Below are 14,188 nucleotides of genomic sequence, written 5' to 3' on the forward strand. Positions count from 1 at the left end.
TATTTATTTTTTTTTTAAGAAAAGAAAGACATTCGAGTTTCAAAAGTAAATTTGTTCTCTCTCAACAGAAAATATGTTCTCTTTTTTGTTCAGTTCATTCTTTATATTATTTATAAAGGTCATGTTTTTTTGTTTTTTGTGTGTGAAATAGCCTATCACAATGTGACCCTTATGGCAGCTTAGAGTTACAGTATTACACTACTTACTCCTATTGGCTTAGACGAGTTGTTTTACATGCCAGAATGAACGCGGAACTAGATCCGGGGGAAAAGTCTTAAACCTGTCTGAAACTCACAAACGTGCTAAAGTCCACACAATCGTTTGAGTCAGGCAGCATCATTACAAATTGCGTCAGTCTAATAGCTTGCAAAACTGGGGCTTTACGCAAAAGCTTGTTTTTCCGGTCGCAGAGCCAAATGTAACTCCTGCGTGGACTTGGCTTATTAAATTTGTTTGCTGAAGGCTTGCTGTAAATTTGCTAGAATCATGACTGACAAGGATGATTTTCGGCCCATCACACGGAATCGTAGGCGCGCGACCATCTCGAACGCAAAGAGCGAGACTGTGAAACTCAGAAACGGCGCGACCGCAGCAGCCAGTGATCCCTTTCCCAAGACACGGGAGTCTCTCACCAAAAACTTACAGGCACCGCTGAACGAAGACAAACGAAAATGCGGTATCTACGACAAAATGAGGTAAGATGTAATTTACGCCAAGACGGCATGCAACAACCGTAGGTTGTTGTCGTTTTGTGGGCATTTAATATGACAACAGTGAAAACGGTCACTGCACATAGAGAGAGAGAGAGAGAGAGGCAGGATTCGCCAATGTGCATGTGGCGCTGTACAGAACACTTTTAACCCCTTTTTACCCAAAATACCATCATTTCACTTATTCGAAAGTTACTGAAAACCTATTCCATTGAGCAAAACTAAAAAATAATAAACTGCAAATAGATGATGATTCCAGGATTCTCGATCATTAGCTAAATAATTCTGCTAGCAGCAAATGATTTGAGATGTAACCACATATTCTGGATTATGGGGGGATAAAATGTAATAAATTAAAAATTAAAATATAGGCCTACTGTCGAAAAAAAAGAGAATTGACCAATGATATGCAATATCTTGGGAGGAGGGGCATTTCCCCCTTTATGTTTTTAGAGTGCAAAAGTCAGTTCCTAAAGTAAAAATTACATTTATTTTCTCCATAGTAGAATTGATTTTGAACAATAACTTAAAAAAATTTCAAAGGCAGACCTACTGCGAGCTATGAAGTTGGTAATCAAGAGAATATGTTTTAATGAAAGCAATCAGCCCCCAAAAGTTTTTTAAATAACCAAGTTATCAGCGTAATTCCTGGTGAAAAACTACATTTCCCATGATTCTGCAAAGAAATCTACCAATCAGAGAATAGAAACAAGTAAATCTCCCCAAGAAGATATTTTGAAGAATATGGGAAACCAAACAGTGGAAGGGACACATCGACTTCCATAGGGTGGGGGAAAATACTATGGAAGTCAATGGGACCCATCAAATGTTTGGTTACCGACATTTTTCAAAATATCTTCTTTTGTGTTCAGCAGAAGACAGAAATTCATACAGGTTTGGAACAACTTGACGGTGAGTAAATGATGACAGAATTAAAATTTTGGGGAAACTATTCCTTTAAGTAATGTTTAGTTTTATATTTATCTGTTTTTAATTAAATTTTGTAATTCGCAATGATTCATGAAATTGTAGTTCTTTCCCTCATTAAAGCTGTTAAATACTCATAGTCGGTTGGTTTGGTTCATGGCTTATAACTCTTAAACAAAGACTTGAAAAGAAAAAGTGAGCAGGCACTGTTGCACTCAATAGGCTGATTTCATGCAGTGACCACCATTTTGAAATTAAATCCCCAGGTAAACAACAAAGTCATGGGCAGAGGAGAAACAACAGCAGGATAAACATATAAAACTTACAAGGTGGAGGAGTGCCTCTTCCAAACTTTAAAGCTTTTAAATAGGTTCGCTATTTGGAGCCACACTCCATACCAAATATCTTATATTTACAGGTATAATTATACTACCTACTTAAAAATGTTCACGCCCTTTTAAAAACAACAAAAAAACTTGAGTGTACTTGAATTGTGTGCTTACCATTACCAATCTTAGTTTTCTCACCTCAGCTTCATTTTCATTTCAAAATGGCGGATTGCCGGTGTTCTGATGAAAAATACTACCTATCAGATTGTGCTACCAACACTATATTTGCATTGTTTTAATGGTAGATATGGACGTTAATAAAGCCTCAAACCACATGAATATGATGCTGGTAGCACAATCTGAAAGGTAGCATTTTAAAGGCCCTTTTAGTTTTATTATACTCTATGGATTTTAGTTAGATACTTAGCTTTTCCTGTAATTGGCTGAGCAGTCATTTGGCTGGCTCGCCAATGTATTAGATGTCTCTAATGCATAAAATAAGTAAGCTTGACCAGAATTCTTGTGGGGGAGAAGAATTTATTAAAGTAGTGTAGCAAAGTTCTTCAGCAGAGATGTTAGCATGTCTGCCTTCAAAGAATCTTAACCCAAAGTCTTAGGTACAGAACTTTATACTGTACATGAAGACAAAGGGGCTACAAACAATACTGTGTGAACATTCCACTGGAGATCTTGCAATCTACCCTGAGAAATGTTCTTTTGTTATTATAATAGCACAATTTGGTTCACACCTTTACAGACACAGATAGAGTTGATTGCACAGTGCACTTGAAATCCACACAATCTTTCAATACCAATATAAAAATTACTATCTAAATAAAGAACAATAAAATTTCATTCTAAATAGTTTAATCATCATTACTGTTTTTATTTAATATTTTTTCTTTATTTCCTCCTATAGTTGCCACAAGTTGCAGGAGTCAATGCTGAGTTCTGCGAGCAGCTTCAAAAATTACAGAGGCATCCTGAACTGGTGTGTTGTAATGCTGGTGAGTCTGAATTCTGTAACAGTCACAAAAGCCGAACCCTGTTGGACTAACATGCTTTGACTTGCCTACTCACTCTTCTAGTGAAACTGTATATATATATGTTATGGTTTTAAACTTGTTGCTTAGATGTCCACTTCCCAGATCATTGGATTATTTGAATATGTCTTGTTTCTGAAAGTATATGTTTATTTAATGAATGAGCTACTTGGAAAAGTTTGTCTTTCTGTCTGAAATGGATAAGCACAATCATTAGGCCTTATGGAAGCTAAAATATCTCTTTTTGGACTTAACAGACCTAATTTTAACACAGGAAAACCCACACTAGTGACATAATTGTATTGCAATGACACATTTTAAGTAACATCGGGTAGTGTGTGGCAGTCATGTGGCATGTGAAGAATCTTTGATTAGTATGTCTGTTTATGGAGAAACACTTAATGCCAAGTGAGACCCAAAAATAAACAGCTCAAAACAGCTTGTCTCTCTAAACGCTAGCTGAACATGGAGGACAGCCAGCCAAGTCCTTGTCTTCAAAACTGTGAAGAATGCATTCACGCTTTTCAACTTACTGTTAATGTGAGCTTTGAGACGACTCAATTTTGTCCTCTGCAAATATTTTCAGCCGGACTTTTTTCCCTTCATCCATTGTTCTTTCTCATTCTGTACGTATGAATAAGTGTGTCTGTCTTCTGTATGGATTTATGGACATGAATTTCAATATATCTCTGCAAACTGTCTACAGACAGTGAATAAGGATCTTTGGAAGATTTTATTCTGGTTGTCCTGACATGTTAGCTAGCATTAGTGATGTATTCTTGTGTTGGTTTTAATTTGTTTTCTTCATGAATGTGTGTCTCTGCTTTTTTGCAGGTTTTGAGCAATGCACGCCTGTTCTTGGAAAACCTTCTAAGGTATGAACAGTATGCATAATTTTTTTTTTCTGAAACAGCCATAACATACAGTTTGAATGCTTAAAGGTTGTATCAGCGATTTCAGGCCCAAACATAAATGATCACATTCATCTAATCTTTCCTAACGATCCGCTAGCTGCCCGCCCCATAAGCATGCCGTCAAAAAACGCGTCTCTGTAGGCAGCCTAGGCTCTGAGATCTGCACACAAAAACAGTTGGTTTCACCACCACTCAAAACCAAAATAAATAGTGTTCCAACCAATCACCGACAGGGCAGGGTGTTGTGAGGTTTTGCGCTCGTGCACGGCTGCCTATGGCACGCGAAAACCTCACAAAAGGGCACATACACCAGAATGCGGTCCTTAAACGTTTACAACTGACCTTTGTCTTCAACTTCCCCATTGAGTAGGTGTCGAATGAACACAAAAGTGTTAAAACGCATTTTCTGCTCTCTGTGTTTTGAGTGTCATGCAGATGAAGATGAGTCTATAGGGTTTGTTTGATAAGTGTACAGGCCCTCCTCTCCCTGAGTGGAATGAAACACTAAACCCCATGCTGAGGGAACCATATGCTGTCATCATGTTGCACACTGCTGCTTGCAGACAGTATGTATACAGCTGCCCGCTGAAACCGCCGCAGATAATCTGAGGTTCAGAACAAGGGACGAATGCAGGAATGAACATATGTTGTGTCAGATGTGTAAAGGTTTAGGGACATGTCTGTTTTGTAATTCACATCCATTTTTTTTGTGTTGTAGGTATGGGATTTTAGTGGACCCCATTCAAGTGGTGTCATTGTTCCTCAAGGACCCTTATAGCTGGCCTGCTGTATGCCTGGTCATTGGTATGTATTTTAAGGGAAGCTTACCATATATTTCCCCCTTTGGTCTATTCTTTTGTTTTCCAGACAGGGGCATTATTAAAATCAGGCTGGCAGAGAACACTCCCACATATTCAGACAATGCCTGTTTGATTTGAAAATAGTCAAAGTACTCCCTTTGTTAATTTGCTAAAATGTAGATTTTGTGTATATTTGTGTATTTTGTGCATGTTCAAAGACAGAGAAGTATAATTGTTTTTAACCCTAAGTCTTTATGTTGTGATTTTATCTTGTTTGTATCATGTGGTGTGATTGTACAGTGTGTGTGTGTGTGTGTGTGTGTGTGTGTGTGTGTGTGTGTGTGTGTGTGTGTGTGTGTGTGTGTGTTCTGGCTGGCCGTCTGCCCTGTTGTAAGGGTATAATTTTTACCCTTGTCTGTTTCATTACAGGCTGCAAAAATTCTTTTATTACTAAAACTTGCATTTGTTTTTTTGAAATATGATCATATTTGACATTATAACAATTTGTTTCTTGCAGTTTCTAATGTTTTTATACTCGTGGCATTGTACACAGAGAGGAAACTAGCCATGGTGAGTTCAAAAGCCATTCACATTTCTACGTTTAATCTGTTTATCATAATGAATAAAGCCATTGTCATAAAAATGCAAGGGTTCAGTCACTTCACACAGTATAATTTGGCGTTTGAAATTACATTGAGGGGTTGTGAAGAGTTCAATTTAGAGGGCGAATTTGATTCATTGCGTTTTAAAAAGCCTGACATATTTGAGAGAGCTTGCAAATGTGAACCGAGTATCAGCACATTTACTCAACAGGCTGAATTGAAACTGAATGAACTTATAAACAGTTCAGGCATTTTGCTGATGTTGTGTAAGACTTAAAAAAAAAATTAAGTGTAGGGCATTTTTATGTGCAAAAACATCTGTTTTATGTTCCTGGGGTTTTGGTTGTTTTATGTCATTTCTTAATTTGTCAGATTATGTTATTATCTAGGCGATTTGTGTTTTGATATCTGTGTTTCGTGATTATAGTGCTTGGCTGTGTGTGTTTTTGTTGTTTGGTCTGATTGTGTTGTCATCGGACGTGTTATAATCTTTGGTGTGTTTTTCCAGGGGTTGATCACTGAGAAGGTCGGCCTGCTGATCTACATCTTTAATTTAACAGTCATCTTATGTTTTCCGATGGTTGTTGTGTTGAAGCTGCCATCTATTACACCAGGTGAGACTGTACATTATACACACACTTTCATGGTGCATTGTGTACATAATACAACACAATACTTACACAAACACATACACTCTTTCCCCAAAAATTGACAAAAATTTCCATCATTTGCGAGAAAACGCTTGCCCGCCATTGATGGAATTTTCCGGCTTTCCGTGTTTTCGCTTTTATACGGAAGGGGCCGTATAAACTCTTCTGAAAGAGTACTGAATCTCCTGATCAAAACACATGCGAAGAAGATGCAGAAACCAGCCATATCATAAAACAACGCAATCACCAACATTAAAAAGCATATATATCAAAACTACCAAATGAAATGTCTACCCAGGACTAGCTATAGGACTGTGCAAGCATTAGGGGTGTTGATGGACACTATGTTTTGATCATCGTTCTAAATTTAATCCGGATGTAGTCTTTGATGAAAACGTAATTTTCTCAGATATTTGTTAAAAATGTAGCTTTTTTTATGAAACTTACCCACATTCAAGTGTTGATAATAAAAGAATGCATAAATCTAGAATAAAGTGTTTTTATATATATGATCAAAAAACGCTGGCGGTGGCTGGCAACTTTTTTTTTTTAAACATTGGCAGGGAAAGAGTTAAAATCATATTTGAGATCTTTAGCCGATATCAAAATGAAATACTGTAATATATTGCATACTGATACAGTATACTGTAAATTATAATATTGTGGTATATTATTATTTTAAATATATATAAATGAATACTATAACTTCAATTGTATCATTTAAAATTATTGATTTTAGTTTTTAGTGTTTTATTAACTTATTCAAAATGGTGTAGAAATCTAATATCAGAATAAAGAAATGCATCTCAAATGTATTCATTCACTTTTTTCTGGATAATCATCAGCACAAATAGAAGATCATTTTAATGATCTTAATTAATTGAATTAATTATGTGATCATGTGATCAGGTGATCCAGCTGAAAGGATTGGGCACAAGCAAATTATAAATTACAGACTGAACTAATCCACCTTTATACCAGCATTCAGATCTCATGTGTCCAGCTGTGAATTGTATTTTTATTCACAATACTATATAGAGCAGTATTTTGCAGTATCAAAACATTGTTGGATCAGAGCCACAGCCTAATGATTATCTGTGGTGCTCATGCAGTAGATACAGGTTTGAGTCTGACCCTCACTGTGTCCTGTTTAGTGATAGACTGATATATTTAGCCATTTCAAATTCCAAACCTGAATTCAGAGGCAATATAATGATGCATTTTTGTAGGAAATATAATCCCTCACTTCCTCCTCTCCATACCACAACTTTCACTGGCTCTTCTGTCCGCTCTCATCTGTTTGCACTACGGGAGGTGAAAATGTGCCTCCATCTGTCAGCCTAGTACTGTACACACTGCTCCTGTACCAGACAGCCAGGTCATTTCACAGGCCGTCGGGGCCTCTGCTGGTCCTACAGCCCTTGAGTCCATCTCTCTAGGGCATAGACGCACTCCAGAGCCCCTGCATGGACCATTTCCACCCAACATATGGCTGCTATTGATAAAGCAGTGGTGGAGGGAGCATTTGAATGTGAGCCAGCTCTGTGCACGCTAGAGTGGTGATGGGCTATGAGTCTGGACGTGCTGGGTCATGTGACTATAAGTTATGAACTATTGAAAGGGGGCATGCTGCGGTGTTGTGATGGAAGTGTATTTGCATTACAAACCTCTTGTGTTCCTATTTCCAGGTATTAAAAGGAAGTGGTGAGTTCTGTTTATGCAGAATAGCATCTTCTAATAGCATGTTTCTGTCATTGTGTCCTCTTTATGCAGTCGGAGGGGCGTTTGCCTTAGGAATCTACACCATCCTGTTTTTGAAATTGTACTCGTATAAAGATGTTAACAGGTGGTGCAGAGAAAGAACACAAGCAAAGGCCCGCACCCTCTCCAGATCTCTTTCATGTGAGTAAATACATCCACTCCTCATCAAACATTATGTGCGGCCTCTTCTGCAGTATGAAGGGTATGAAATACATATATATTGCTAGTTTAATATATTTAGTGCACTATATGGCCAAAACTGTGATTACATTTTTGTCGCCCCTAATAAGCTATAATAAACACTATGCTGCACTATGGACGTTGTTCCATCCCCTGTGATGATGGTCTTTGTGAATTTTAGCAATTTTGGCAATCGTTCAGCAATGAACAATGTGCCGTTTGCTCTGAAAAAGGCTGGAGGTTGTTCAATACCTGCATGAGTTTCTTACTTCTGTTGAACACAATAGAAGATAGTTTAAAGAATGCTGGTAACCTGACAGTTGACTGTAGTCATTGACTTCCATAGTTTTTTTTTTTTCTATTATGGAAGTCAATGACTACTGTCAACTTTTTGATTACTAACATTCTTTAAAATATCAACTTTTGTGTTCAACAGAAGAAAGAAACTCATTCACAGGGTTCCCACGGGTCCTTGAAATCCTTGAAAGTTTGTGAATCTGAAAACAAAAATTCAAGGCCCTGGAAAGTTTTTGAAAATAAACATACATAGATACAGGTCCTTGAAAGTGCTTGAATTTATTTTGTGCAAGAAGTTTTCTGGAAGAAATTCCATATTATTCCCTCCGGTCCGCTAATGTGTTATTTCACCAAGAATTTGTGGCCTATGCATACTAGCTTGCTTGATTTACGCTAGTTGCGCGCGTTACGTTAAGGGTTTCCCGCGTGAGGTACTTTGTGTTGTACATTGCCATGACAATCAAGAGCACAAAACTACTACGATGGTACCTCAACAACAACAAACGTTGTCCCCACATTAAGTCCTTGAATTTGAGGGTATTGGACCTGGAAAGTCCTTGAAAGGTCCTTGAATTTGAAGTTAACCAAGTTGTGGGAACCCTGCATACAGGTTTTGAACAACTTTAGGGAGAGTAAATGATGACTACATTTAATTTATTTTTACAAAATTTTCACTATCCCTTGAATTCTTGCAGTTGCAAGATTGCAAAATCCTGGAGAGACAGGTTATAGGATTAATAGTGATCATTTTATTTATGTCCTTGGGGTCGAGAGTTCAGTATGTTTTGCAGTAAATGTTCTTATTCTTTAGCTGAACGTCAGGTTTAATTGACATTAGAAGCAGATTTGTTCATTTCTTTAAAGATTCCTTTGTTTTTAGGTCCATCAACTCAATCTGCATCCAGTGGAATGCATTTGCAAGTGTCTTATCCAGGAAATCTCTCTCTCAGGGGTAAGCTACAGTATGGCTTCAATTTTATTTAAGGCAATACAATTTCATAGTTCTGCTTTGTTGAAATACAGAATAGTGTTCTTACACAGTCATTGTTATTTCCAATCATAATTAAAGATTTTCTTTTATTTTCATGTGATATCTAACAATAATTTTGTCAGTGTCAAATCTCAGTGCCTGAGAACATGTAGTTAGTATTTTGACTTATTTTTCTTTTCTTTTTTCAGATATGTATTATTTTGTTTTTGCTCCAACCCTGTGCTATGAGCTTAATTTTCCCCGCTCCGAATCCATCCGAATGGGATTTCTGTTCAGGAGGCTCTTTGAGATGGTAGGCGATTGACTTGGACATATTCCTGACGTTATCGACAGTTCTTTATATTGATAAGTTGTGCTACCAGATTTGTTCATAGTATATTATGACTTGTTTATTGTGTGAATATTGCATTCTTGCCTAAATCTGCAAATGGCAATAAATCATAGGAATTAGCTTATTGTTTGCACACAATTGCCGGGAGTCATGGCAGGAATATATGAGGGTAATTTTTATTTATGAAAGTGCTTCTTGTTAGAGCATTACTTTCTTTTATAGCTGTTGCAAATTACAAATTTAATTCACACACACACTCTCTCACATACACACACACATGGTTCTATTGTTAACATTTTAGTTTTATATTTAGTGAGAAATTAAAATCAGTTTCGCTTGTCTGTTACAGTTTCTCCTCACACAGTTATTGGTTGGTTTAACGCAGCAGGTAAGCATCACAGTGCATTTGGTAATCACATCAAGCCTCAATTTTCATGTCTGTGAGACATTTCATATCTAATGTTCTTTTTATTGTCTTTCAGTGGATGGTGCCAATCATTCGAAGTTCAATGAAGCCATTGCAGGTGTGTTCATGTGCTTTATCTTCTGTTTTTCAGTGCTTTAAGAACAAGCACGTTTTAATTCTATTTTTCATTTTTGTCAGGAAATGGACTACTCTAGAATGACAGAGCGTCTGCTTAGACTGGCAGTAAGTTAAACAAACTTTAAGGTCAATGTTTCCTTCTCAGAATAGAAACACAACCCTGTGTTCTGATTTTTGCTTACATCGGTGTTGTGTAGATGAAAGAAATGAAGCATGAAACAAATTATGGAGTAAATACTGCTATCTATTTTTATACTAGGTGCCCAACCATCTCCTGTGGTTGATTTTCTTCTACTCGTTTTTCCATTCCTCAATGAACTTTGTGGCCGAGCTGTTGAGGTTTGGAGATCGGGAATTCTACCGTGACTGGTGGTGAGTGATGCTATCTTCTTTTGGATGTCTTTACAGTTATTTCTCTTAGTAAAAGCTTTATTTGAGCGGCGAGGGGGGTACCACTTCCACACCGTACTGCGTTTGATGGGCTTTGAATACAGTCAATCTGGTTTATATGCGCCATCTATCCCTTTTCCACTTCCATTTCACACTGTACGTAGAGTTTTAGTCTCAGATGGATTGTGACACTGTGTTTCTTTTAGGAACTCCGAGACGATAACATACTTCTGGCAAAACTGGAATATTCCTGTGCACAAGTGGTGTCTCCGGTGAGTGAACAGGGGTTTTGAAAGAGACCGCAGACAGCTGTTGGGAGGCGAGATGAAATACGACACAGTAAAACTCACAGAGACCATAATGAAGAGAGACTATAATGTGATCTGTCCACAAGAAATATATGGTTATTTATAGTTCAGACTGGCTGTGAGTTTATGTGCTTCTCTCTCCTGTTTTCAAAGACACTTTTACAAGCCGTTGATGCGAAGAGGTGCTGGCAAGTTACTGAGCCAATCAGCTGTATTTTTCGCCTCTGCTTTTTTTCACGAGGTGAGATATGCATAAATCACACACTGTTTTAAATATTCTGTCGGGTCATGGCAAATGAAAGTTAACAGTCTAAGCAGGGTAACAACCTGTGTGAATTATTCTCATTTTAGAAATGTGCTACTTCTCATAAGCAAAATCAATACACAGTAATATTTCAGAAGCTAGTGTGTTTACTTTGAATATTTTACTATTAATGTCATTAAAATACCTCCCCTCCCAAAAAAAGTGCATAAACTTAAACCATTATGTACTGCTCACTTAAAGTTAATCTTAAAATACACTATTATATTTTTAAATGTAATCTTGAAAATTCACTTGTAACATTTAAACAATTGATTTTAGTTGTTAGTGTTTTTTTTTTTTTAAATACACAAAATGATACAATTTTAAATATCATTTGTCAGTTATATGAAGTTGGGTTAGAAGAAAGTATTTTAAAACTGAATCTTCACTTTGAATTTGTGGATTGTCTGATGATGATTGTCTTTGTCCTGCAATAGGTCTTTGTTATGTGTTAAATGTTCTAACACCAAGGACCATGTTGTAAATAAGTGTTCACACTTTAACATGCTATCCTTTGGATTATGTTGTCTGTCAAATCCAAAATAAATCACATCAAATCAACTAAAAAAAAAACATAAATGTACTCAAATGTATAAAAAAATCAAATAAAATTGGAGGCCTTTGAGCATTGCGGGAAGCAGCTGTTCTTTGAAGCAGCTGTGGTTTCTAGAATAATTTGTAAAAATTTTAGATGTTCCCCACTCCCGAGGCGTCGTCTCATTTCCCTGACTCAGAAGCAGGTGCCCGGCGTTTGGCTGGTAGCCACCGTTCTTCAGAGGGGATGAAGGTCAGAACGGAGGGATGAGGAAGATGAAGAACAGGCTCCTATCAGGCTGCTGTTCTCTGTGATAAGCTGTGAGCTGAGCTGGGGGAAGGGAGAGAGAGAGAGAAATCAGAGAGGAAGATGTGTCCAATCCGCAGGTGCAGGCAGATAGTATTCTTAACCGTCTTATTAAAAAACATTGACCTTCACAAGGCACCTCAGAACCGGACCCAGGATCACAGTAATGACTCAGAAAGCTCAGATGGAGAGTGAAGTTTCATCTCAGGAATATCTAAAACTGGAGCTGTAAAGATGATTTAGTGAGGGGTAACAGGAAGGCCAGTGTTCCAAGACCCCTGGAGTTCAATAGAGGTTAAGAACCTGGTTAAAGGACGCAACAGCAGTGCTCAACCCTTCAGTGCTTAATCAATATTTGATGGTGTTATTATGGGAAGTTACCAGCTTCATATAACCCGACAAAGTTTCATTCATCACTCTTTAGGATTTAAAAAGGACACATTATGCGCTTTTACAAAGTCTTGATTTTGTTTTTGGGGTCTACTAAAATAGGTTTCAGGCTTGAATGTTCAAAAAACAGTATTTTTCACATATTTTACATTGTTGCAGCACTTCTTTTTCCAGTCTGTCAGTAACGCTCTGTTTAGTTACTGTCTCTATGAAGCCCCCCTTTCCGAAAAGCACAATGTGCTCTGATTGGTTGGCTGGACCAGTGTGTTGTGATTTGTCAACTGCTTTGAACGAGTTTCGGAAATGTCATTCTCCTTACTATAACCGCAAGTTTCAACACATTACTAACACAACTTAACCAGGCCACGCCCTTTTTTTTGGGGACTCGCTTCCTCTGTGAGTTGGCTTTGGTTTAAAATGCATAAATGTAAAAAATAAAAAATGCGCAAAACTAAAAACTAAATCCTTTTAGAAACACTTACCTATCCATCACTCGGGAGTTTAAGGTGTTTAATGTGTATATATATCTCTCTTTCTGTCTGCAGTACCTGGTCAGTATCCCACTCAGGATGTTCAGACTGTGGGCATTTATGGGCATGATGGCACAGGTATAAATATTTAATCTTTACGTACAAAAATTATGCATTTATGTTCATGCATTCGTGCATAAGAAAACCATATATTATGTTTGTGATTATCATCTAAGCAGGTAGCTGAGCTATGAAATGAATGCAATCTTTTTTATATCAATACATAGTACCTTTTTCAGTTTACAATAAAACAAATCTTTATTTCAGATCCCACTGGCATGGTTTGTGGCCAGGTTTCTTCGGGGAAACTATGGAAATGCTGCTGTGTGGCTCTCACTCATTATTGGTCAACCTATCGCAGTTCTGATGTATGTTCATGACTACTATGTCATCCACAACCAGGATGACCCGACAGTCACTGAAGCTCTGTAAACACACTTTAAAGCCCGATCGGCTGAGTTTGATCGTGGACTCGACTAAGCAGCTACCCTTCGAAATATTGCTGCAAGACTATAGGCTACATACTGCAGTGGTACAGGTTGGAGTACATTGATACAGTTGAAGATTCCCGGTACAGTCAGGTTTCCATGAAGTCTTCAGATAAATTCACAGCTCTAGGCTATTTTTAGACCTTTATGAACAATTACAACAGCCAATCTATGCAAATCTTGCCTAGAACTCTAAATAGAAATGCACAAGAGTCTTTAGGGTTCTGAATGTAACTCTACAGGTGTCAAGTGCTTGTTTTAACTTCACTAAATGAAACTGGACATATTATTTGATGGTATGTTACATGCATTACTAGTAGGACTTTCTCACACTCAGGTCCGTGTCCTGTCACTTTATTAGCATTTTAAAATTTTCTTACAGTTCAAAAAATATTGTGAAAACTCTAACGGACTAGTTAGAAAACTTAAACGGACATTAAGGTCTACTATACAAATATGTGTTGTTGTTCTTTTTAAGTGCCAGTCCATAAATCTACATAATACAATGCAATATGTAAAGAGATTATGTACAGACAGAAATGTGTAATATTTTTTTTTATTAATAGGCTATATTTTTAAAGCCATATGCGGCCAGACACTTTAATTGCTGGCGTGATTGTTTTTTTGCAAAGGGATAAGAGAGAAAATGTTTGTTAAATCCTAAATGTTACGTCCATTATTTTTAATTCATATTTTATATGTTTTAAATTATATTGAATTGCATTTTTGTGTATCTAAACTGTTGTACAGTACACTGTTGAGATGCCATCTGTGCTCCATTGTCGGCATTATGGTACCTACTCATCAAAAGTGCGCCACCCTGTGGGGACTGTTGAGAATAAACAACCCTGCAAATGA

At 37.2% G+C, this 14,188-nt stretch overlaps 1 protein-coding gene across 1 annotated transcript; it reads left to right on the top strand.

The window, feature by feature from the left end:
• Nucleotides 1–216: 216 nt before the first annotated feature.
• dgat1b (diacylglycerol O-acyltransferase 1b) lies at nt 217–14,188 on the top strand. The gene is made up of 17 exons (XM_084089053.1): nt 217–695; nt 2,886–2,973; nt 3,844–3,884; nt 4,642–4,727; nt 5,241–5,293; nt 5,834–5,939; nt 7,749–7,877; nt 9,094–9,165; nt 9,393–9,496; nt 9,885–9,923; nt 10,018–10,059; nt 10,140–10,184; nt 10,339–10,451; nt 10,676–10,741; nt 10,931–11,018; nt 12,858–12,920; nt 13,110–14,188. Exons 1-17 carry the CDS (start codon nt 487–489, stop codon nt 13,272–13,274), a joined length of 1,509 nt encoding a protein of 502 aa, XP_083945179.1. The 5' UTR covers nt 217–486; the 3' UTR covers nt 13,275–14,188.

The sequence above is a fragment of the Abramis brama genome, assembly GCF_963993115.1.
Source record: "Abramis brama genome assembly, chromosome: 17".
In the NCBI taxonomy this organism is placed as follows: Eukaryota; Metazoa; Chordata; class Actinopteri; order Cypriniformes; family Leuciscidae; genus Abramis; species Abramis brama.